The sequence below is a fragment of the Taudactylus pleione genome, unplaced genomic scaffold (genome assembly GCF_031769625.1).
Source record: "Taudactylus pleione unplaced genomic scaffold, aTauple2 ptg001137l, whole genome shotgun sequence".
In the NCBI taxonomy this organism is placed as follows: domain Eukaryota; kingdom Metazoa; phylum Chordata; class Amphibia; order Anura; family Myobatrachidae; genus Taudactylus; species Taudactylus pleione.
The window spans coordinates 437,934-460,513 of record NW_028285538.1 but is presented as its reverse complement, the minus strand read 5'-3'; the positions used below and the strand labels follow the sequence as shown (position 1 = coordinate 460,513).

Sequence of the window (22,580 nt, the reverse complement as noted above, 5' to 3'; positions counted from 1 at the left end):
CTATCTGGGTCTCGCAAATGCGCACGACTGAGCCAGCTCCGTCGTGCGCATGCGCTCTGGCCCTCCATCGACCCGGTTGCGAGCGCACAGCACTTGCGACCGGGTCAGAATCAGGCCCATTGTGCGTCACAGACACTAGGCCGAAAAAAGGGCGTGGTCTTGCAGGGAAAGAGTGTGGCCACCCTATAGTACCCCCAATTCACATTACGAGACACAGTAGTGCCCCTTATTCACATTAGTGTCCCTTATACACGTTATGCTACACAGTAGTAATGCCCCTTACACATTATGACCACACAGTAGTAGTGCCCCTCACAGATTACGCCACACAGTAGTAATGCCAATTACACATTATGCCCACAGTAGTAATGCCTCTTACACATTACGTCCACAGTAGTAATGCCCCTTAATCATTATGACCACACAGTATTAATGCAATTTACACATTATGCCCACAGTAGTAATGCCCCTTACACATTATGACCACAGTAGTAATGCCCCTTACACATTATGACAACACAGTAGTAATGCCCCTACACATTATGACCACACAGTAGTAATGCCCCTTACAAATTATGACCACACATTAGTAATGTCTCTTATATTATGACCACAAATTAGTAATGCCCCTTACACATTATGACCACACATTAGTAATGCCCCTTACATTATGACCACAAATTAGTAATGCCCCTTACACATTATGACCACACATTAGCAATGCCCCTTAAATTATGACCACTAATTAGTAATGCCCCTTACATTATGACCACACATTAGTAATGCCTCTTACATTATGACCACACAGTACTAACGCCCCTTAAATTATGACCACACAGTAGTAACGCCCCTTACTTTATGACCACACAGTAGTAACGCCCCTTACATTATGACCACACAGTAGTAACGCCCCTTACATTATGACCACACAGTAGTAACGCCCCTTAAATTATGACCACACAGTAGTAACGCCACTTACACTATGACCACACAGTAGTAATGCTTCTTACATTATGATCACACAGTAGTAATGCCCCTTACATTATGACCACACAGTAGTAATGCCCCTTACATTATGACCACACATTAGTAATGCCCCTTACATTATGACCACACATTAGTAATGCCCCTTAAATTATGACCACACAGTAGTAATGCCTCTTACATTATGACCACACATTAGTAATGCTCTTTACAGATTACGCCACACAGTATTAATGCCTCTTACATCATGACCACACATTAATAATGCCCCTTACATTATGACCACACAATAGTAATGCCCTTCACAGATTATGCCACACAGTAGTAATTCCCCTTACAGATAATGCAACACAGTAGTAGTGTCCATTACACATTATGACCACACAGTAGTAATACCCCTTGCACATTATGACCACAATAGTGATGTCCCTTACAAATTATGAGCACACAGTTGTAATGTTCAATACACATTATGCCACATAGTGCAAATCCCTTCCCCCTATTTACACATTATGCCCCACAGTACAGATCCCCCGAATTTCTTCCCAATCACTTCAATTGTAGCCCCCATTCTGCTTATATCAACAGTGTAATCTACTATATAAAAGCGAAAATGTGTCCTTCTGTCTTTCTATGCAAATCCAGTTTACAAGCCACGATCGTGAAATTCTGCCCTCTACAGGTCAGGTACAGAATTAGAAAAGGAATTAGCTTATCTACTATTTTTTCTTTTCTATCTTCTCTACTATATAAAAGCGAAAATTTGTTCTTCTGCCTTTCTCTACAAATCCACAGTTTACAAGTGAAGATCGTGATATTTAACATATGAGCATAAAACACGGCGTAGGCAACAAAAATTCTTTAAATGGAAATGAATTACTGTTAATTTTTAATTAATTAAAAAACACAATTTTTGCTGGGCGCTCATTGTGGGACCTCACAGCATATGGGTAGGGCCTCAAAGCAAGCGTTTTGTGTTTAGTGCACAGAAAACAGGGAGTCGCTGTAGATGGTCATCCTGGTATCAGAGCAACAGAAGCTCTTGGCCATGTTTACACTGTATATCCTACAAATTTTGAATGCTTCTATCTGTAAGTTTGCTTTACACCGTTACAGGTCCTACTTCCTTTGAAGACCTTAGGACTGTTGATGGGGAAGTTTGTCACACTTTTCGTGAGGCCTGCCTAAGGAGAGTTTGGTTGGAGGATGATGTGCAAACAAACATTCTTAAAATCCCGGGCAACGCCGGGTACTCCAGCTAGTGTGAATATAAACAAAAGGAAATGCCCCTTGTTAAAGTGACAAAATAAGAAAAATGGCACTTAGTGATCACATAAATTTGAAACCTCCCTACTAAAGGACCTGGTGGAACTGTGACTGTGCAGACCAACCATCTCTCCGCAGCTTTCTACTGGTCTGTGGGGGTCACATCTCTGTCTGGCAGACATATTATGCTTATTGACATAAAAGTCTGACATATACCCACAAAAGGGCTGTTTATGATAAATAGGCCCCAAATTGTTAAAGAGAAAATGAAGGTAATTTTTTTCTGTAAAACATGGATGGAAGCATCACAAAGATCAGTCAGTGGTATTTCTGACTGGAACCTACTGTCTAAAATTGAGAGAAAGGACTTTTAAATGCTTCTCTATTCTAATAAATACTATCAGCAATACAGTCTGAAATGTATGCTTTCTTATAAATTATTCCTTTTAAAGTCTTAAAATAGCCACAAGTACATTCTAGATAGGGGAAATAAGGACTTTCTTTATATCTTATACTGTTTACAGTATGTGCAGGATGAAACTTTCATATACATCAACTGCCATAATGTATGTAACCTTTAGGACACTGCAGCTGCTTCTGACATCACATTTACTGATGACATCACACATCTACTTGTACAGCTGCTGAGACCCCTGAATATCTGTTTTCAGAAACTTTAAACTGTGCAGTCACATCTTGTGATATTGCAAGTTTGTTTTATTCTCCAAGAGCCCTATTGTTGTCTTCTGACATAACATGGGAACTATTAAGAGAAGAAAACCTCCAGACAAAGCAGGGAGACAGAAAAACCAAAGGAAACAGACCAAAAAAGCAGAGAGACACAGAGAAAAGGAGGCAGGCCAGGCGAAACCAGCCAAGAGAGAGGAGAGAATAAACAACACATTTGTAGCAGGTGTACAGAGGGGCTGGGACAAATTTGTTGGATTCTAAAAAAGAAAACAGGTCAGTTCATAAGAGAATGCAGTAGATGTCCCAGGTTTTAGCGAGTGAGACACAGAAGAAACTTTGACGTTGCTGAAGATCCAGGTGAGGGATGCAGTCATTGGGCAGGTCAGACAAACCTTTAAAAAAAAAGAGATGACAAAAAAGGAACCAGGCAAATCAGCTATACAGAGACGCTGGGACAGGTTTGCTGGATTTGTAAAAAAATAAGGAAAATCAATTCATAACAGCGATTAGTAGAGGCCAACCAAGCATCCAACCGGTTCAGCAAACTACAGAAGAAAGCTGCACTATGCCCACCAGCACAGACCCTGTCCCTTTAACAGTGGAACAATTTACTTTCCACTCATTACTTGGACAGGGAGGTTATGGCAAGTGATGCTGACAACAGATGCTATTCATAGGGAAAGAGTGGTAGTGAAAATCTTAAAGAAGAGAGCATTAATCAAAATCTTAAAGAAGAGAGCAATAATAGCACATGAGAACAGTTTGGTTGAGTGTTGGGCACTTGAAATATCACATGAGAGCATTTTTATGATCCATGGTTATGCAGAATTCCACACAGAGAGCTACAGTCAGGTCCATAAATATTGGGACATTGACCGAATTTTCATATTTTGTCCTCTATTCACCACCACAATGGCTTTGAAATGAAACAAACAAGATGTGATTTAACTGCAGACTTTCAGATTTAATTTGTGGGTAATTACATCCAAATCAGGTGAACGGTGTAGGAATTACAACGGTTTCTGTATGTGCCTCCCACTTTTTAAGGGGCCAAAAGTAATGGGACAAACTAAACAATCCTAAATCTAACTTTCACTTTTTAATAGTTTGTTTCAAATCCTTTGCAGGCAATTACAGCCTGAAGTCTGGAACGCATAGACATCACCAGACGCTGGGTTTCATCCCTGGTGATGCTCTGCCAGGCCTCTACTGCAAATGTCTTCAGTTCCTGCTTGTTCTTGGGGCATTTTCCCTTCAGTTTTGTCTTCATCAAGTGAAATGCATGCTCAATCGGATTCAGGTCAGGGGATTGACTTGGCCATTGCATAACATTCCACTTTTTAGCCTTAAAAAACTCTTTGGTTGCTTTTGCAGTATGCTTCGGGTCATTGTCCATCTGCACTGTGAAGCGCCGTCCAATGACTTCAGAAGCATTTGACTGAATATGAGCATTTAATATTTCCTGAAACACTTCAGAATTCATTCTGTTGCTTTTGTCAGCAGTCACATCATCAATAAATACAAGGGAACCAGTTCCATTGGCAGCCATACATGCCCACGCCACGACACTACCATACTTCACTGATGAGGTGGTATGTTTTGGATCATGAGCAATTCCTTTCCTTCTCTTCCCATCACTCTGGTACAAGTTGATCTTTGTCTCATCTGTCCATAGGATGTTGTTCCAGAACTGTAATGGCTTTTTTAGATGTTGTTTGGCAAACTCTAATCTGGTCTTCCTGTTTTTGTGGCTCACCAATGGTTTGCATCTTGTTATTTTCCGTGGTCTTCCGGGTCTTTTGGTGTTGCTGAGCTCTCCAGTGCATTCTTTCTTTTTAAGAATGTTCCAAACAGTTGATTTGGCCACACCTAATGTTTTTGCTATCTCTCTGATGGGTTTGTTTTGATTTTTCAGCCTAATGATGGCTTGCTTCACTGATAGTGACAGCTCTTTGGATCTCATATTGAGAGTTGACAGCAACTGATTCCAAATGCAAATGTCACACATAGAATCAACTCCAGACCTTTTACCTGCTTAATTGATAATGAAATAACGAGGGAATAGCCCACACCTGTCCATGAAATAGCTTTTGAATTGATAGTACCATTACTTTTGGCCCCTTAAAAAGTGGGAGGCACATATTGAAACTGTTGTAATTCCTACACTGTTCACTCGATTTGGATGTAATTACCCTCAAATTAAATCTGAAAGTCTGCAGTTAACGCACATCTTGTTTGTTTCATTTCAAAACCATTGTGGTGGTGAATAGAGGCCAAAATCTGAAAATTCTGTCAATGTCCCAATATTTATGGACCTGACTGTATCTATACTGTGTAATGGAACTGGCTGGCGGAGGGGATCTGTTTGATTTTGTGAAAAATACCTAATTGGTGGACCTAACCACAATAAAACTTATAGCTGCTGAACTTGTTTGTGGATTGCAGTTTATGCATTCCAGAGGAATGATTCACCGAGACCTAAAATTAGAGAACATTTTGCTAACCCCAGGGGGTCATGTTAAGATCACAGACTTTGGTCTGGCCCTATTGAATGCATATGGAGAAATCAATGCCAAAGTACTTGGTGGGACCAATGGCTATAATGCTCCAGAAATTATAACTTGCCAGCCATACAGTGCTGGTGTGGATTGGTTCGCATTTAGAGTTATTTTATATCTACTCACCCTACGAAAGTACCCTTTTAATGGCAAGTCAGTTTCAGTGGTAAACACAATGATCCTTAATTTGGGTACACACTGACAGATACATTGGCCGATCAATTGATTGGCCAATGTATCTTCTGCCCATCGGGCAGTGTGTACCCATGATATGTCAGTGAACGTCGGCGTTCTGCAGAGAAGTTCCTATATTCCTTTTGCTCAAATGTCCCCCTATGGGACCACCCATGCTAAATGTATCTTAGCTGGGGGCGTTTGTGTAATTTAGCAGAGGGAGAAAGTAGAGATCTCCCTTAATGATGGGTTATGCTACATCCAAAACATCACACAATTCATAAAACTGTGGGTGCATGAGGACCGGATTTGGGGAACACTGTTTTACTCAGTTATATGCACATCTGATAAACTCTTCGTACTAGAATGTATATAAAGTTGCGTATATATACATACATATATTTTAATGATTTCTCAATAATATCACTAGCATTTTAGGCTTATTGACGTTTTAGCTGACGTGAAAATTGTCTACGGTTTGTTTTTCTTTAAAGGGTGATAATAAAACAGATAATAATGGCTTTTACTCCACAATCAGTACAGACCTGGTAATTGAATTTCAGATGTTAAGTTATCATTTTCAATAATGCTGTGGTATTAACTGTAATGCTCTAATTCATAGTAAGTGAAATGGAAACATGTTTTTTTCTTCATTTGGGATGCTTATCATGGATTACTCAAATACAATTTTTGCTAATCCTTCTGGGGTTATTGTAGTGGGAAATAAAATGACAATGATATTTCAGAAAGGATAGGAATATGAGAAATTGTTGTTCTGCAGACAGAGAACAAATAAAACACAGTAATCCTGTGACTGTCATGTCCATACACAGCTAATTCTTTGGGATCTTTGCTTTACAAATATTAAGTATCCCAGAGCTGTCCAACTTTCTTGATGAAGTAGGTGGTGGTACCTATGTTACACAACTGTCTTGCCTTTGAGTGCCTAGTGTGATTCAGGCTGGAGAGAAAGGGCAGAGTAATGTTAGGGATTGTGGGGCCTATTCATCATACCTTAAAAATCGATGGAAGTAATTAGGTTTAGAACTCGCATGGAGTTCTACCTAATTACCCGAGGAATTCATCATTCCTTCTCTCCATCAGTATCTATTCCATTTTTGCGATGATAGCTTTTTGGGAAATAAATACTTTTCCCTCTCTACTCTAAGTTACTGCAGCTGGAAACAGTGCTGCGCATGCGCTGTTACATCCATAAACCCAGCGCACGCGCAGCACTGCCTACAGCAGCGGTAAGTTTGTGTGCCCCCCCTTCAACCCCCCTTTCCCCCTCTGCTCACTTCACCCCCATCCCGCACTTACCTGCCTGCGCAGCAGCCTCCGGCTCCGTCCTGCTGGTCTGACACGTAGTCTCCCAGCACATCACAGTACTGTTTAGCTGGGAGAACACAGTGGGCCTGATTCAGACCTGGTCGCAAGCGCTGAGCGCTCGCAACCGGGTCGATGTTGTCCCAGAGCACATGCGCACGACGGAGCCAGCTCCGTCGTGCACATGCGCGAGGCCCGGATAGCGACGGGCAAGCCGTCGCTCCGGGTCTCGTATCAAAGGGGGTGTGCTGTCGATGTTGAGTGACAGCACGCCCCCTTTGGTGGGTGGGCCGGGGGAGTGGCTGCCCAAACTGAGGCGTTCACATGGGCCGGCGACAGAGAGATTTCGGCTCTGTTAGAGCCGAAATCTCTCTGGGGCTTGCGGCAACGAGACCCTACCACAAGGGTCTCGTCGCAAAGCCCGATGGTCGCATGATCTTGACTATCGTGACCATTTTCCTGGCCGCTCGCTATAGCTGTGGGTGGTCACCCACAGCTATGCGAACGGCCAGGAGGCCGTTCTAAAAAAAAAAAAAGACCGGCCCTGATTAAGAGCGAGCGCTCTGTCACAGCGACCGGCTCTGAATCAGGGCCAGTGTGCGAGCAACCACCGGAGCCAGAGGAGGGACCAGAGCACCGGAGGGAGCTGCGGGGGTCCTGTTCAGCTGACCGCAGGTAAGTCTCACCTGCTATTCGCCACCTCACAGTGGCGGATAGTACCTCCATCAAATACATAATTTTTGTAATTTGATGAATACCATAATTTCCATATCCCCATACTAATGTATGGGGAGTGTGGAAATTAACGCAGGGGGACTTAGCAAGGAGATATCAGTGTTATATCCTGTGCTAAATGTCATCATGAATACTAAAATAACGTTATTTAAGGAAAATGTCCTTAAAAACGTTATTTTAGTGTTGATGAATAGGCCCCTGTGTGTGGTTAGGACATGATCAGAGAATGATATTGCATATGTGCCCACTAAAAATCCAGGGACATTTTGCTATTTTTTAAATAGATCAACAGAAAAATAATTGTAGTACTGTTTGCATGAAACAGGTACTAAGAATTTCATATAGCATTTAGAATAAAATGTGCATGGATGGCCTCACATACTCTATCTTGAACCTTATTGAATCTCTCCCAACCCCTATAGGAAGAGAGTTTGGCAGTATCCCTACAACTAGTTTTCTACGCTCTCATCTACTGCCATGCCGCCTACCTCTCTATTCCATAAACTGAGTCATACTAATGATCAAGACAGTTTATAAATCCTTTGATTTGACTAATTGACTAATTGTTCTGTACTGTATATGACTCTAATGATGGTTAGCGCACATCTCCGATGGTTTAGGGTCTGCGCATGTACAGAATGGGTCCTGCGAGGGGGTGTGGCTGGCCAATGTTGCAGGAAACGGGGGCGTGTTGCCCCTGTTTTCCGGGAGGGAAGAGACCAGGGTCTGCGTCGGTGGATGCAGATTTACTGGCCTCGCAGCTGCCAGGACCCGGCCTGGCTGTAATAAGCTTCAGCTACTGCAGGTACCGCAAGTCTGGCCAAAGGAGCAACCATCGCGACCGTTGTGATGGTGATCCCAGGTTGCGACCTGGGTCGCAGCGCTGGGTTTGCAGATGCAGCAAGGAGGTGTCTGTTTCCTATAGACAGCTCCTGCTGCATTTGCAATGGACGGAATTGCACAGCCGCTTGTGTGCGACTCTGCAATTGCGTCCATCTCTGAATCAGGCACCTCTGTTAAATATGATCAGTCTTTATCTACCTGTTCTGTTAATGCATTATATTGTTGACCAAAACAAAACAAAGTATTATATTTAAAAAAATTGTCTGATACATATATTCCAACAGGTCTTGAAGACATGGGGTTGCCCCAATTCAGGCTTGCCTACCCTCCCGATTTGGTCGGGATGCCGCTCCCGACCCCCCGGAAAGGCAGACAAGCCTCCCGGCTGCCGTCTGCCCCCCCGACAACAACTAGAAACCCCCCCCGCAGCGGGGCTACAATGGGGAGAGGGCCACAATCACGCAATCGCGCTGTCACACCCTGGCCCCATGCAGAGTTAGTGCCCGGCCACGCCCCCCGCTGTGTGCAGGCATTCAGCTACCTCCCGGAAGGAGGGAGCTGAATGTCGGCAACTATGCCCCAATTATGGACAGCTGCCTACAAACTGTCACATATAGTTAAAGCCCTCTGAGTCTTATCCTACTGTCCCCACCACCAGAAATACAGCGCTAACAAATTATAATATAAAGCTGTGTCGGAGGACACAGACACTGTCCTTAACCGCCTCAAAAACAGGGTCGACAGACTCCCGTTTTTTAGAACGCACTCTGTTGCTGCCCGGAAGGAGGGAGCTGAATGTCGGCAACTATGCCCCATTTATGGACAGCTGCCTACAAACTGTCACATATATAGTTAAAGCCCTCTGAGTCTTATCCTACTGTCGCCACCACCAGAAATACGGCGCTAACAAATTATAATATAAAGCTGTGTCGGAGGACACAGACACTGTCCTTAACCGCCTCAAAAACAGGGTCGGCAGACTCCTGTTTTTTAGAACGCACTCTGTCGCTGCCCAGTTGCCGCCCCCATGCGCATTGTGATATCTGTATTAAGTGCAGCACTCGGCACCTGTCACAGTCAGGGAGCCGGCACTGCCCGTGCCCGCACCTCCTGCACCCCACCACTCCATTGATAAGTTCAACCACGGGCCGGGGACCGGGGTCTGGTCATGAGACAACGCCCCCTTTTCCGAGGCCACGCCTCCTTTCCGAAGCCCTGCTCCCTTTTCGGCACACGGGTGTCACCATGGGGAGGGACGCCACTGAATGTACGTACACCATTGGGTTTGCGTACGTCTCTGAATACGGCCCATAAACATATAGGAACATCATATAGGAACATTTGTAAAATACAGCATTGATTTTTAACGTGTTCAAACTTAAGCATGGTCATTATAACTTCATAACACTTCACAATCTGAGCATGAACAGTTTCCCACTATAAGAATTAGTGCTGGATAACGCGGTGGGGGAGAGACGGAATTCTTCACTACTGCTGGGCTCCTCCATAATAAGGAACTGAAAAGCTTAATCAGTGAGAGGCCCATAATTTTAGTGAAGGAGTTTTAACCAGCAGTAAGGAAAGTAAGGAAGAATAGTCTCTTAACTTCTTTTCATTCCTTGCTTGATACCATTCAAAATCCCTTCTCTGAAATGATGGAGCCTCTTGCTGATTCGGAATAAGAGTCACTTCAGCAAACATTTTTTTTTTAAATCTGGTTTTGTTTTCTTTATTAAATTTACAACAGTGCTATTTGCATATTTATTTACATTGTTTCCCATACCAAAAGGTTCATACAGTGATATACATAAAACAATGGCAACATTTGCAGAGAAGCTCACCAGTGGGAAGAGAGAGCTTTCTGTTTTCATTCTCACTATCATTATGTGCAAATTCTTCACTGATCTCCTTTAGGGTCCTATTCATCAAAACGTAATTATCACATGTGATAATTATGTTTTGAACTTGCTGCGAGTTCAAACACAGTTTAGGAGACATTCATCATGCCCCTGCCCTACATTATCACTTCCGAAAAACTGCTGCTTCTACAAAGCAGTTTTTTGTTAAGTGAGAAACTTTTCACTGCCTGTCTTCGAGCATGTGCAGCTGGAAGACAGGCTGCAGACTTCAATGTTCCCATCCCCCACCCACGTGTGTACAATCCGGCCCCCCGTGGATGTATGATCCGCCCCCCCTCTCTTCCCCTGCAGGTGTGCAAGCGACCCCCTCCCCCCCTTTCCGGAGGTGTGCGATTCCCCCCATGCCTGACTAGCCTCCTTCATGCCACTGCATCTCCTTAGCCCAGCTCACCTGGTCTTCTTTCCATGAGCCGGGCCTCATGTCTGCAGTGCCCCGGAACTCTGCAGTGCCCCTGCAGGGCGGGATCTGAATAGATCCCTGTGCTGTGTGGCTGCCTTGTAAATCTTCACAGGCTGCCGTGTAAACAGCAGCCTGTGAAGGTTATCGGGGGCTGAACGCCATCTCAGAGTGGCGTACAGTAACATCATCAAGTTCTGAAAAAAATGCTTTTTCGGAACTTGATGAATAGCCCTGACACTTATTTTTTACAAAAGTATGTGAAAATGTTAATTTTCACATGCTTATGTGAAAAATAAGTGATGATGAATAAGCCCCTTAGTAATTTTGAGTATCGGTAGTATCAACCTTATTCATGCTTAATTTTAAATAACTTAAATTTTAATTAAAACTAAGCCTAATATTAAAACTAAAAAGAACTACAGAATACACAAGGCTATGTAGATAGCCGTCTAGGGTCCGTCAGGGCCTAGGGGGCCCGCCTGTCCGTTTCCATTGACATGTATTTTATTTAATTTTTTTTTTTTTTTTAAAGTCTCATGCTGACGCCGGCGAATACACACATTGGGCCAAATGTAATAGGGTGAGAGTTTAGAAAATGTGAGAGTTTAGCAGTAAAACTCTCACACTAATACATTAATCGAGTTGTATTTTCAAAACGGGAAACACCTGAATGAGAGTTTAAATCTTGAGAGTTTTTTGAGTCTGAAAAACATGCACGTTTGTATGTTCTGTGACTTTATTACATTGGCTGAGTTTAAAAATGTGAGTTTTCTCTCACATTTTCTAAACTCTCACCCTATTACATTTGGCCCGTAGTGTCAGAGCCAGCAAGGAGAAGGTGGAAGGGTTTGTGGCTCACTGATCGCACCTGTGGTCAGCTGCCTTAAAGCATGTAGTACTGTATTAGCACCGGCCATTATACAAAAGTGACAAAGCTCCCCTGGGTGGGAGGCTGGCGGGTACAATAGGGCGCACTGATTGTGCTGCTGATGCCTTAATGCATAGTGCAGAGGCCGTATACAGATGCTGACAGAGCCTCCCATTCCTTCTTTTACACGAGTCCCCGCTCCTCTCTCTCATCCCACCTCATCTCCTCTGCAAAAACCAAAGAGGCACCTTCAAGAGAAGCAAGTATCTAGGGTGGTGTATATTATTGTAATTCGTGGAAGGGGTGGCTATACTGAAATTATCTGGTGGGGAAGAGAGTATATTCGCCTAATGTAACCCTCTCCTTCTACCCTGCTGTCCCCCACATGCACTGGCCTTACCAGGGCCAGATTATAGAAGGCAGGGCGAGGCAGTCACCTACACTTGGAGGCCCCACAGGGCCTTAACCTGTTATGGGCGCTTAATGAAGTACCCAGTACCCAACACCCATCACTGCTGCCAGTGTGTCCAGGGCCCAGCAGTGTCGGGGACGGCATGTGAGTAAGTCACGATGCTGCCATCAGTAGACACTGCCGAGAGGAGCGGTCCAGATTTCAGAGACATTGTCTGGACTAACAAATTCTGGACTCGTCCCTTCTCAGCTGTGGTCCCTGCCCACACTCCTCATTTCCTGAAACACCATCTGTTTAATGGCCTTCTTCCAAGGACTACCACCTTCCTGCCATATACCACACCCAATTTGTATCTCTGCTTTTATCCTGACATTGAATAACCACCACTGTATTGTTGCTTTCCTGACAATGTATCACTTCATTACATTTGCCACCCATCACTTTTCTGTCCTTCTCCTCATGCCTGAAGCCTCCATTTTGATATATGTCTGTTTCCTTGTTTACACCACTGAATCCCCTTGTCTTCAAGGACCATCGTCTTACTCCTCAACCACCCCCTCCCACCCTATCCCTGGTCTTACATTTTATCACCTAGTCCTGTTATTTTCTTGTTTTCTTGCATTCACTACCATATCACATCATTGATTAAATTCAATGCGATGTTGAATAGCCCCAGAAGGGAGCTCCCGGGGCTATTCAATTCAGCGCGCTGTTAAGTCGGAGCATACCGGTACTCGTGAATTAACCTGGGTGTTTAGTCACGAGAACCGGCATTCTCCGACTAAAGTGCCAGCCGCGCGGCTGTTAGCGCCGCACTAAGCAGGAAAGCAGCAGCACGGCCGGAACTTTTGTCGGATTTCCCCTCACATCCCAGGAGAGTGTGAGAAGAAATCCTTTAGCCCACCCAGACATCACATTGAATTGAATAGCTTTGGGAGCACCCTACCGGGACTATTCAACATCACATTGAATTGAATTGCCTCCATTGTATTTACCATTGCATCACTTCACTGGCTTCTCCTGCCCATCACCAATGCTAATATCCTTCCACTGTTATCTCTGTACTCATTTCTTCTCTCCCTCTATATCCCATTATCTCCCCCTCTGCTATCTCCCACCATGCCACCCTGATCCCCTTCCCTCTCGCCTTCCCATTTTCCTCTTCTGTTTCCATGCCTTCTCACTTCTCTCCTTAGCACCTACTATACCCATCTATCTCTTTCTTGTCCTCCCTTCCCCTATTCAGTCCCGTCACCTATGCATCTCTCCATCTCTCTATCCCCCCCCCCACACACACACACACTCCTCTTCCTTGTCCCAGCTCTCAATCTATGTATCCATGTCCCCACACATACACATGGCTGGGAACCGTATTATTTTAGTTACTTGTTGTGACTTTTTGGGCCCTTTATTATATATTTTTTGGGGCCCTGTGGATTTGATCCATGTGAAAAAACAGTGGATCTGTGTCTGTGAAAGAGGACCGATTAAAGAAACCGCTACGCACTTGTATCCTGCATTTTATATGTAAGCTTACATGTAAGCATTATTTGGTCTCATCACGTTGTTGGTGTATCTTTATGGACGTTTTGGATATTCTGTCAAGATTCATTGCTGTCCTGGGTTCGGACCTATATCACCTCCTCATCCATTTCTGACACCTGAGGTGTAATACATCTCTAATAACATTGATTGTCTGACAAAAGAAACATTTTGTTTTTCTTCTTTTTTTTTTTATCTACATATGGACTCATTGAGATACATTTGGAATCTGTGGAAAAGGTTCATTTTCCTGAACATCTCATTAGCGCGGATTTGTAAGGTCATTTTCTACGTTTCATGTCTGTATTTGTAAGTTGGTGACTTATATACTGACCTTGTCTGCTGCTATATGAGGCAGCGCCTTATGTTGTGATATTTTTTCATTTTTGTATATCACATAGGAAGCTTTACCCGGACCAAAGATTCCACCCAATCTGTGCGCTGCATCAGGCAAAGGATAGCAGACCGCTACAGAGGACAGCAGATTCCAAAACTTGATCAATAGTGGATGGCTGTTAGCGGGTCACTTATCTCTAACGCGTTTCGTATAATGAATAGACTTACTACTGCAGTAGCACTAATCTCTACAATTTATACTCTCAGTTGGGCTTTTTGATACTGTCTTATTAATCACTCCTTATTGCGCATGTTGCCTTGTGTTTAAACTGCTATTGTGATGTTTATCACATTGTGGAAATTATTTATAGGTGGCAAAAGCCTTATATTGTTATATAGCTTTTTATTAAATGTATGTACAGTATTTTGAAATTTCAATCCACCAGGTGAGAAAAGATAACTTGGTCATATCAGTTATTGATCACACAAGTGTGAGCTGACATTTAATTTTCTGCCTTCCAATGCATAATTCTTTTTAATGGGTTTGGGTACGGGATGCTGGTGCTCGGAATCCCGGCGTACAAAATCCCGACGCCAGCATCCCGGCAGGGTTAGGATACCGATACCTGTGGTTAGGTATCCTAACCCTCCCCCTCTCCCTAACCTAACCCAAACCCTTCATCACGGTGCCTAAATCTAACCTCCCTCCCAGTGCCTAAATCCCCTACGCCAAGAAATTGAACGTATCCCGATGACGCAGATATTGTCACTTTTATGTGTAAAACCAGGCGCTTTGCTCTACAAAAACATGCACAACACCGTTTCCACTGGCACTGCAGAACCAGCCCTTGTGCACTTTTAGAAGTGAACTTTTGTAATACACCTGCAAGCTACCCCTAAAGGGATCCTTCCTGTAAGCTCACCTATGACTTAAGGTGACCTGGTTTAAAATGACAATTATGTTCCAAATACACTGCTAAGAAACTTTTTATTATGCCATTATTTCTGCAAATACTGGGCAGGGCTTGCTGGAACTTGTAGTACATCTGGAAAGCCACAAGTTGCCTAAGCCTGGTAGTGGTAAAATGATTAATCTTTATAGAAATAAATCATCCTACCTGTCTGCATCTTTTGAGTGTCTATAGAGTTCTCTCATCTTGGAGATGTACAGGTCAGCAAGCTGCTGGTATTCAGCTAAAATGGAAGCTTTCAGATCAGGATACGGGCACTCTGTCTCTTGTAGAGCTGCCGGGACTTCACTGAATGCATGTGTGATGTCTTCTGAATCAGTCATTTCCTGGGAGAAAGTAGATTTTACAATAACGTTTTCACTGCTTTCTATTTATAAATAACCGAAATTTACTTACCTGTATGTCATATACCAAAAGGGCATCTTCTAAAGCCCGCTGCTCTTGAATAAGTTTCTCAATTAATGTATTTTGTTGACTCTTGACAGATTCAACCTATGAATAAATATTGAAAGGGGAAAACATTGACGTATCTAGCTACCCAGTCAACATTATTTATAAATGTAATTAACAGTATCAGAGACATTATGCGACATCATGGTAAATACTTGCAGAAGTGAATTAGGCTTAGTTACCACTGGTGTACACAAGGCTTTGTTCTCACTGCAAACAGTGACTGATGGTAGCAGTTTGGTTTATTAAAATGATATATTTAAAACAAAATTCCATAAACTGTAACTTCATAATTTAATTTGAAAATGTGTATCATTTGTATTACATACAGTACTTTGGGATTTTATCACATAGCAGTGATCAGTTTTTCATGTCTTTACTTGTTATTACTGATTAACCGCACAGCGTAAGCTACGTAATTACTCTTATTATATTGGAGCTTTCATTATCCTTTTGTGTTAGGATTTTAATATTATCATTGTACTGGGGTAATCAGCATTCTGTGCCACAACTGATTGCCTTCGGCTGGATTCCGAACCGGCCATGTAGTACTGATTGCGGCCTAGGCAGCCAAGCCATTTACTATTACAGCATTAGTCTGATGAGTGTCCCGTTGGACCAATACTGTTATAGTGAGTGACATGGTCACATAGACCATCCTTGGGCAGGATGCCTTGGACAGATCCTGCCCAAGGCATTGAATAGGAGCCTTTTTGGCAGTAGTAGGTTTCCTGATGGGTACACACTGGCAGATATATTGGCCAATCAATTGTGTACTAGCGATATGTCTGTGAATGACATATCGCGTTGGCTGTGCTGCACAGCCAATGGCAGATATATCAAACTGTCCTTTGTGCTATGTGTATGGGCGGTCAGCCGACCACCCGTACACTTGCAGCAGAAGCCGTGGGAAGGGAGACGTGAACCCCAGATAGTGGGACCTGCAGCCAGATGACAGATGATGGTTATTCAGTGTGTATGAACAACCTTCATCTGCAGATATATATGCAGATCAGTCGATCTGCAGATATATCTGTTAGGTGTGTACCCAGCTTGTATTTGAACCACGGAAGATATTAGATTTATTTTTAAAGTTAGTGCATGCCCATTTTTATATATTACTATTAGTATAAGTATATTATTACTTTCTTGGAAATTACATTTTGTCCCCATCAGCAGCTGGCCCAGGCTCCTGCTGGTCCCCTCCAACAGACTTGAGCCCTTGTAAATAGTATTGGGTGTATTAGCTCACAGTTCCTACGGTATATCAGTTCCAACTCTAAATACAGCCCTGCCATTGATCACCTATACACTCTGAGCTGTGATAACTGTCTTGTGGAATCACCAGAATAGCATAGTAGTAAGTATTGCTGCCTGCCCAGTACACAGCTTGCGCATCACAGAGGAATGTAGCACAAAATATTCTTTTCAAGGGTTGTATAACAGCTGCTTTTATCTGTATGTATGGTATTACTGTAAATTGTTACTTATTTCTGCATACTTTGCTATATCTAAAGTATCATAATAACTATGCAAAGCAATAATAGAAAAATACATAAGTACTGTTGAAGAAATAGAGGTAAAACACTAACCTGCTGCATAATATTCACGGGATCAAAGTCATTTTCCATGTGGGAATGGTGAAGAGAGTGATGATGCAGTTGACAAATCCTGTGCTTTAAATCGTCCCTCAGCTGCCAGATGGGATGTATTGTGCATGCTTTAAACTCATCTCGTCCCTCAGATAATTGCTGTTCTGCTTCCAAACAGAAAGTTTTATCACTTAATGGCAAGTGAAAAATTAAGCCATTGACTGCCAACGGGAAAGTCCGTGCAGGGAAGAGCATAGCTTAGAGGCTCCTCTGGGATGGACAAGGTTAAGCAATTTAACTTCCTCAATCCCTTTCATCTATACAATTTCTGGCAGAATTCTTTCAACAATCATTCAAATCTTTTTCATAGTAGAAGAAAGATGACACATTTAAAGCAGAGAGGAGAAAGGTTTACCAATGCAGCCAGAAATACTTTACTCAATATGCGAGAATCGATGTATCAAATTTAGGAGCAGCTTAAAGTAAATGTTACAAAGGTGCTCCTGGAGTCCTGGGCAAACTATTTTACAAAGTAAAAGGCATAAAAGACTATTTATTTGTATGCAGGGAAATTAGGTCCTGCGTTTCTATATAGCGCACAAGTAGTAGTGTGCAGTGCCCCAAAGGCAGCAACCTACGGGTGCCAGAAAATCACTGTGGAGTTGTGACATCCCCCCCCAACCACCTAAAAGAGCAGCAGCTCATACATCCAGCATAGAGGCTGGTCCAAAACTCACAACACTTACTATTTATTTTTCTCCACTATTTTGACACATGCACTTTTTATACTGTAATTGTTTATAGCACAGGATTGTCTGAGTGCAGGACCCTTATGGGCTCTATTCCCACAATCTAGGGGAGGTTGTGTGGTCCTGAGGCTCATACCGCTCTGCCCAACCATGAGGGTGGAGTGGGAGAAAAATATATGTTGTTCCCTAGATGAAACAATGGTAAATCCCAGGTTAAAGGGTCTTCCTCTACTCATGTGACAAAGGGATGGCAGAAGCCCCTTAGCCCTTGAGGAACACTATAGGTTCCAGATGATAGGAATTAAGGAGGTTCTAGTTATTGTATTATTATACATGTTTTTAGAGGAATGGGTATGAAATACCAGCGGCTGAATATCCTGATGCAGGAAGCCCGAACGCTGAAGATCCCAACAAGGGTGGTAAGAATACTATCCCTACCCCTCTCCCTCCTCTAGGAATTGGTATGATTTACTGCTGGTCCCATGCCCGGCGGTTGGAATCCTGACAGCAGCATCCCAGCAGAGGAAGAAATCCCGATCCTCAAAGGTTAGTATATACTAACCTATTTCTACCCCCTAACCCTAACCCTCCCTTAGGGGTGCCTAACCCTAACCTTCCCTCCCAGTGCCTAATCCTAATCCCCCCTTTGTGCCTAAACCTAACACCCCCTTCCCCGCCGCCTAAACCTAAGTCCCCCGGGGGGGGTGCCTAACCCTAAGTCCCCCCCGGGGGTGCCTAACGCTAACCCCCCTTCCCATAGCCTAAACCTAAGCTCCCGGGGGGGGGTGCCTAACCCTAAGTCCTCCCCGGGAACCCTAAACCTAACCCTCCCCCCCCCCACGGCTATCCAGCCCCGTCCCTTCGGTCGACGCCTGTCTTTAGACCCTTGCCAGGATATGACAGTCGGGAAGCTGGCTGTTGGGATTAGGTCCACCGGCTTCCCGACTGCATACCCTCCTCTAACCTTCCCTCTTTGGTGCCTAACCCTAACCCCCCTCCCTAGTACAAATAACAATAATTTAAGGACAATCAATACTATTACGCAATAAACTGGGTATAAGCTGCCTCCTGAACCACCTTATTGAAGGAAACACCTTCACCCCCCCCCCTCCAGTGCCTAACCCTAACCAACCCCCGGTGGTCTCTAACCCTAACCCTCCTTACAGCACCCTAAAACTAACCCTCCCGAGGGGGTGCCTAACACTAACCTCCCCCGGGGGTGCCCAACCCTAACCTCCCCTCCCCTTAGCCTAACCCTCCCCGGGGGGGTGCCTAACCCTAATCTCCCCCCGGGGGTACCTAAACCTAACCACCCTATCCCTGGGGATACTGCGATACTTACCGGGGTCCGGACGTTCGGGATTCCGGCATTCGGAATGCCGACGCTGGTATTCTGATCTCCTTTGGGATATTGGCGTCGGGATTTTGCCGGGTGGCGGCCGGCAATTTAACTACATCTCGTTTTTGGACCACATAGGTGATTGAAAGCACCAACAGCGGCTTTTAAAAAATTAATACTGACCAGCTTTATTTTTAATGCAGCTATTTAAGGTTGAACTAGGGCTCTATGGCCCTCATTCAGAGCCGTACGCTCTGAGCAGAGCGCACGCTCTGAATGAGGGCCGGCCTCCATGAAAATGGAGCGTCCTTCTGGACGCTCGTATAGATGTGGGTCACCACCCACAGGCTATACGAGCGTGCATTTTGATGGCCGCGATGGTCGAGACCATCGCGACCATCGAAATTGCGAGCCGGAGCCTGCGGTTGAGGTTTTCAACCGCAAGCTCCGGAGTGATTTTGGCTCTATCAGAGCCAAAATCACTCCCACTGACATCACTAGTGATGTCAGTGGGCCGCCTTTTGACGGGAGGCGTTCCCGAGGGAACGTCCCCGTCAGGGAGGCACGCCCCCGGCACGCCTACCAAAGGGGGCGTGCTGTCAATCAACATTGACAGCACGCCCCCTTTGATCGGACACAACGAGCGAAGGACTTTCCTTCGCTCGTCGCGTCTGGCGCATGCGCACGACGGAGCTCCCTCCGTCGTGCGCATGCTCAGTCCAGAACATCGACCCACTTGCGAGCGGACAGCCGCTCGCGAGTGGGTCTGAATCAGGCCCAATATCCTCCCAACTCTAAATCTGATTGTGCAATTTAAATTTGATACATACCAAGGTGCAAAACTGTACCTTGTAGCTGGGTGTACTCTAAAAGAGGTGCTAAGTGGTCAATGCAGAGTGAATCCTACACTAGATCGCGAATACACACAAGGTAAACTACACATTGCACATCTGAAAGAGCGCTGGCTCTGAATCAGGGCGTTTTTTTGTTTTTTTTTGTGACCACCCACAGCTATTGCGAGCGACCAGGTGATGGTCGCGATGGTCAAGACCATCGCGACCATCGGGCTTGCGACGAGACCCTTGCGATAGGGTCTCGTTGCCGCAAGCCCCAGAGGACTTCCTGCTCTAATAGAGCAGGAAGTCCACCTACTGACATCATGAGTGATGTCAGTAGGGCCGCCCACAAATGGCAGGCATTCCTGCAGGAACGCCTCCCTATGCCCAGCCACCCCCCCGCCCCGCCTTCCAAACAGGTCGAGCTGTCGATCCACATCAACAGCCGCCCCATTTGGATGTGAGCGCCGGAGCGAGTGCTTTTTGTGCTTGTTCCGGGGCTCGTGCATGCGCAGTGCGTGTGCGCACTGGGCCACCATCAACCCGCTTGCGAGCGCTATGCGCTTGCGAGTGGGTCTGAATCAGGCACACATGTAGCAAAGGAACAGATCTCTTGCACCCAGCTTATGGTAGGTACCAATACTAATGATGGTTACAGCTATGGATGGAACAATGAGGGGATGTAGGGCTATATGCATGAACCTCTGGCTCTGCATATGTGTGGATATACAATATTTTTGTGAACACTTATCTTCAGAGCAATTTACATCTAATTTGCCACAAACTCTGCATTCAGCCACTGTATCTTTATCATTGCCTCTGTTATCTTTTTTAGCCTGAACACAACTATTTACAGTGACAGTTGCCTAAAAGTACCTTTTATACCCCTTCTAAACATAGCAATACCCAGGGTTCTAAAAGGAGCACCGGTTGCTTAAACACAGTCAAGGCAGCTGTTATGTAAACTGAACCAATATTCCAGGAAAAGAATCCTGTCAATTAATCAGGAAATATAATTAATTTTATGCGGCACAAAGTGGTTTTGCAATCATGTCCTTAAGAACTTGCAAGATATATGTAATGGCCTTTTCTGAACAGATGAACAATCAGCTCCTAACTGTCATTTTACAGATGGTGTTTGAAAAATGACAGTTAGGAACTGATTGGTTTTTTACTTTATAGCTGGGTACACACGACATTGTTTACAGACATACTGTGTCGGCTGTGCAGCACAACTGATGGGAGATATATCTGCACATCGTGCTGTGTGTACAGGCGGTCAGACGACCACCTGTACACTTGCTGCACAGACCGCCGGGGAGAGGGGCGCCATGTGACCCATCCAGCAAGACCCCCAGTAAGATGGTAGTAAATCAGAAAGTTATGAAGGGCTGTCACAAGAGCAGCTGGTAAAGGGGTTGTCAATCCCAATGATACAGGCAAAAAAACATATAGTAAACGAACCAGATCTAGAGAATGAATAAATAATATGAATTTACCAATGATGAATGGTTGATGTTAAAATTATCAATGAATAATGTATTGAATTTGCAATGAATTGCAGGTAATATATAACCTTAAAAGCATATATAAATGAACAATATACAATCAAACATATAAGACACAACAAACACAAATTGGGTAAATTGTGTGTATATGTTGAATATACCAGGGGCCAATGATGGATATGGATATTAAGGCAATTCTCTCTGCAAAGTCCCAAATAGGTCAATTGTATCAACCCCACATTGTGAAAGGTGGCTGGATTGAAAGTCCTGTAATATCCAACTAAGTGGAGAGTGCAGGCTGGACCACAATTGATTAGGAAGGAGCAGCACAACTTTACCAGTTCCTGGCTTGAATGGTTGTATGGAAAATCCTCTGGCATGCAGCAGAGAAGATATCTAGGGTGAAGCATGATGAAGGAGGTGTCCACGGCTGCAGGGGTTAATCCAATATATTGTCCAGGGAGAGAGTGTATATCAAATCCAAATCCAAAAGGTCCCAGTGATCTGGGTGGTATATATTCTGGATCTCAACGCGTTTCGCTGGGCAATGACCGCTCAGCTTCATCAGGAGTAATGAAGCTGAGCGGTCATTGCCCAGCAAAACGCGTTGAGATCCAGAATGTTTGTTTGTATATTGTTGATTTATGTATGTTTTTAAGGTTATATATTACCTGCAATTCATTGCAAATTCAATAAATTATTCATTGATATTTTTAACATGAACCATCCATCATTGGGAAATTCATATTATTTATTCAGTCTCTAGCGCTGGTTCTTTTACTATATGTTTTTTAGCCAGATGGTAGTGATGGGTGGTCAGTGTGTATGAACAACCATTACTGACCGCCCATACACACAGCACAATGTGCAGATATATCTGCCATCGGCTGCACAGCAGAACCAATGCGATATATCTGTGAAAAGACATATCACTAGTACACACTGGCTGACCAGAACACGTTATAGTGGCTTATCAATTGATCAGCCAATATATCTGCCAGTGTGTACCCATTAGTACATCTGCACCTATACCATCAACAAAAGCAGCAAAATAGTCATATTGTAAAATTCTCTGTTATGTA

General features: G+C 44.0%; 1 protein-coding gene across 1 annotated transcript in view; it reads right to left on the bottom strand.

Annotated features, from left to right (window-relative positions):
- The window catches only part of CCDC148 (coiled-coil domain containing 148), a 304,783-nt gene that overhangs the window by 59,976 nt on the left and 222,227 nt on the right, over nucleotides 1–22,580 (bottom strand). The window contains exons 6-8 of the mRNA XM_088461987.1: nucleotides 17,067–17,230; nucleotides 15,421–15,516; nucleotides 15,172–15,350 (exon numbers count right to left, since the gene is read on the bottom strand). Of these exons, the coding sequence (XP_088318113.1) occupies nucleotides 15,172–15,350; nucleotides 15,421–15,516; nucleotides 17,067–17,230 (439 nt within the window). The remainder of the gene's footprint in view (nucleotides 1–15,171; nucleotides 15,351–15,420; nucleotides 15,517–17,066; nucleotides 17,231–22,580) is intronic.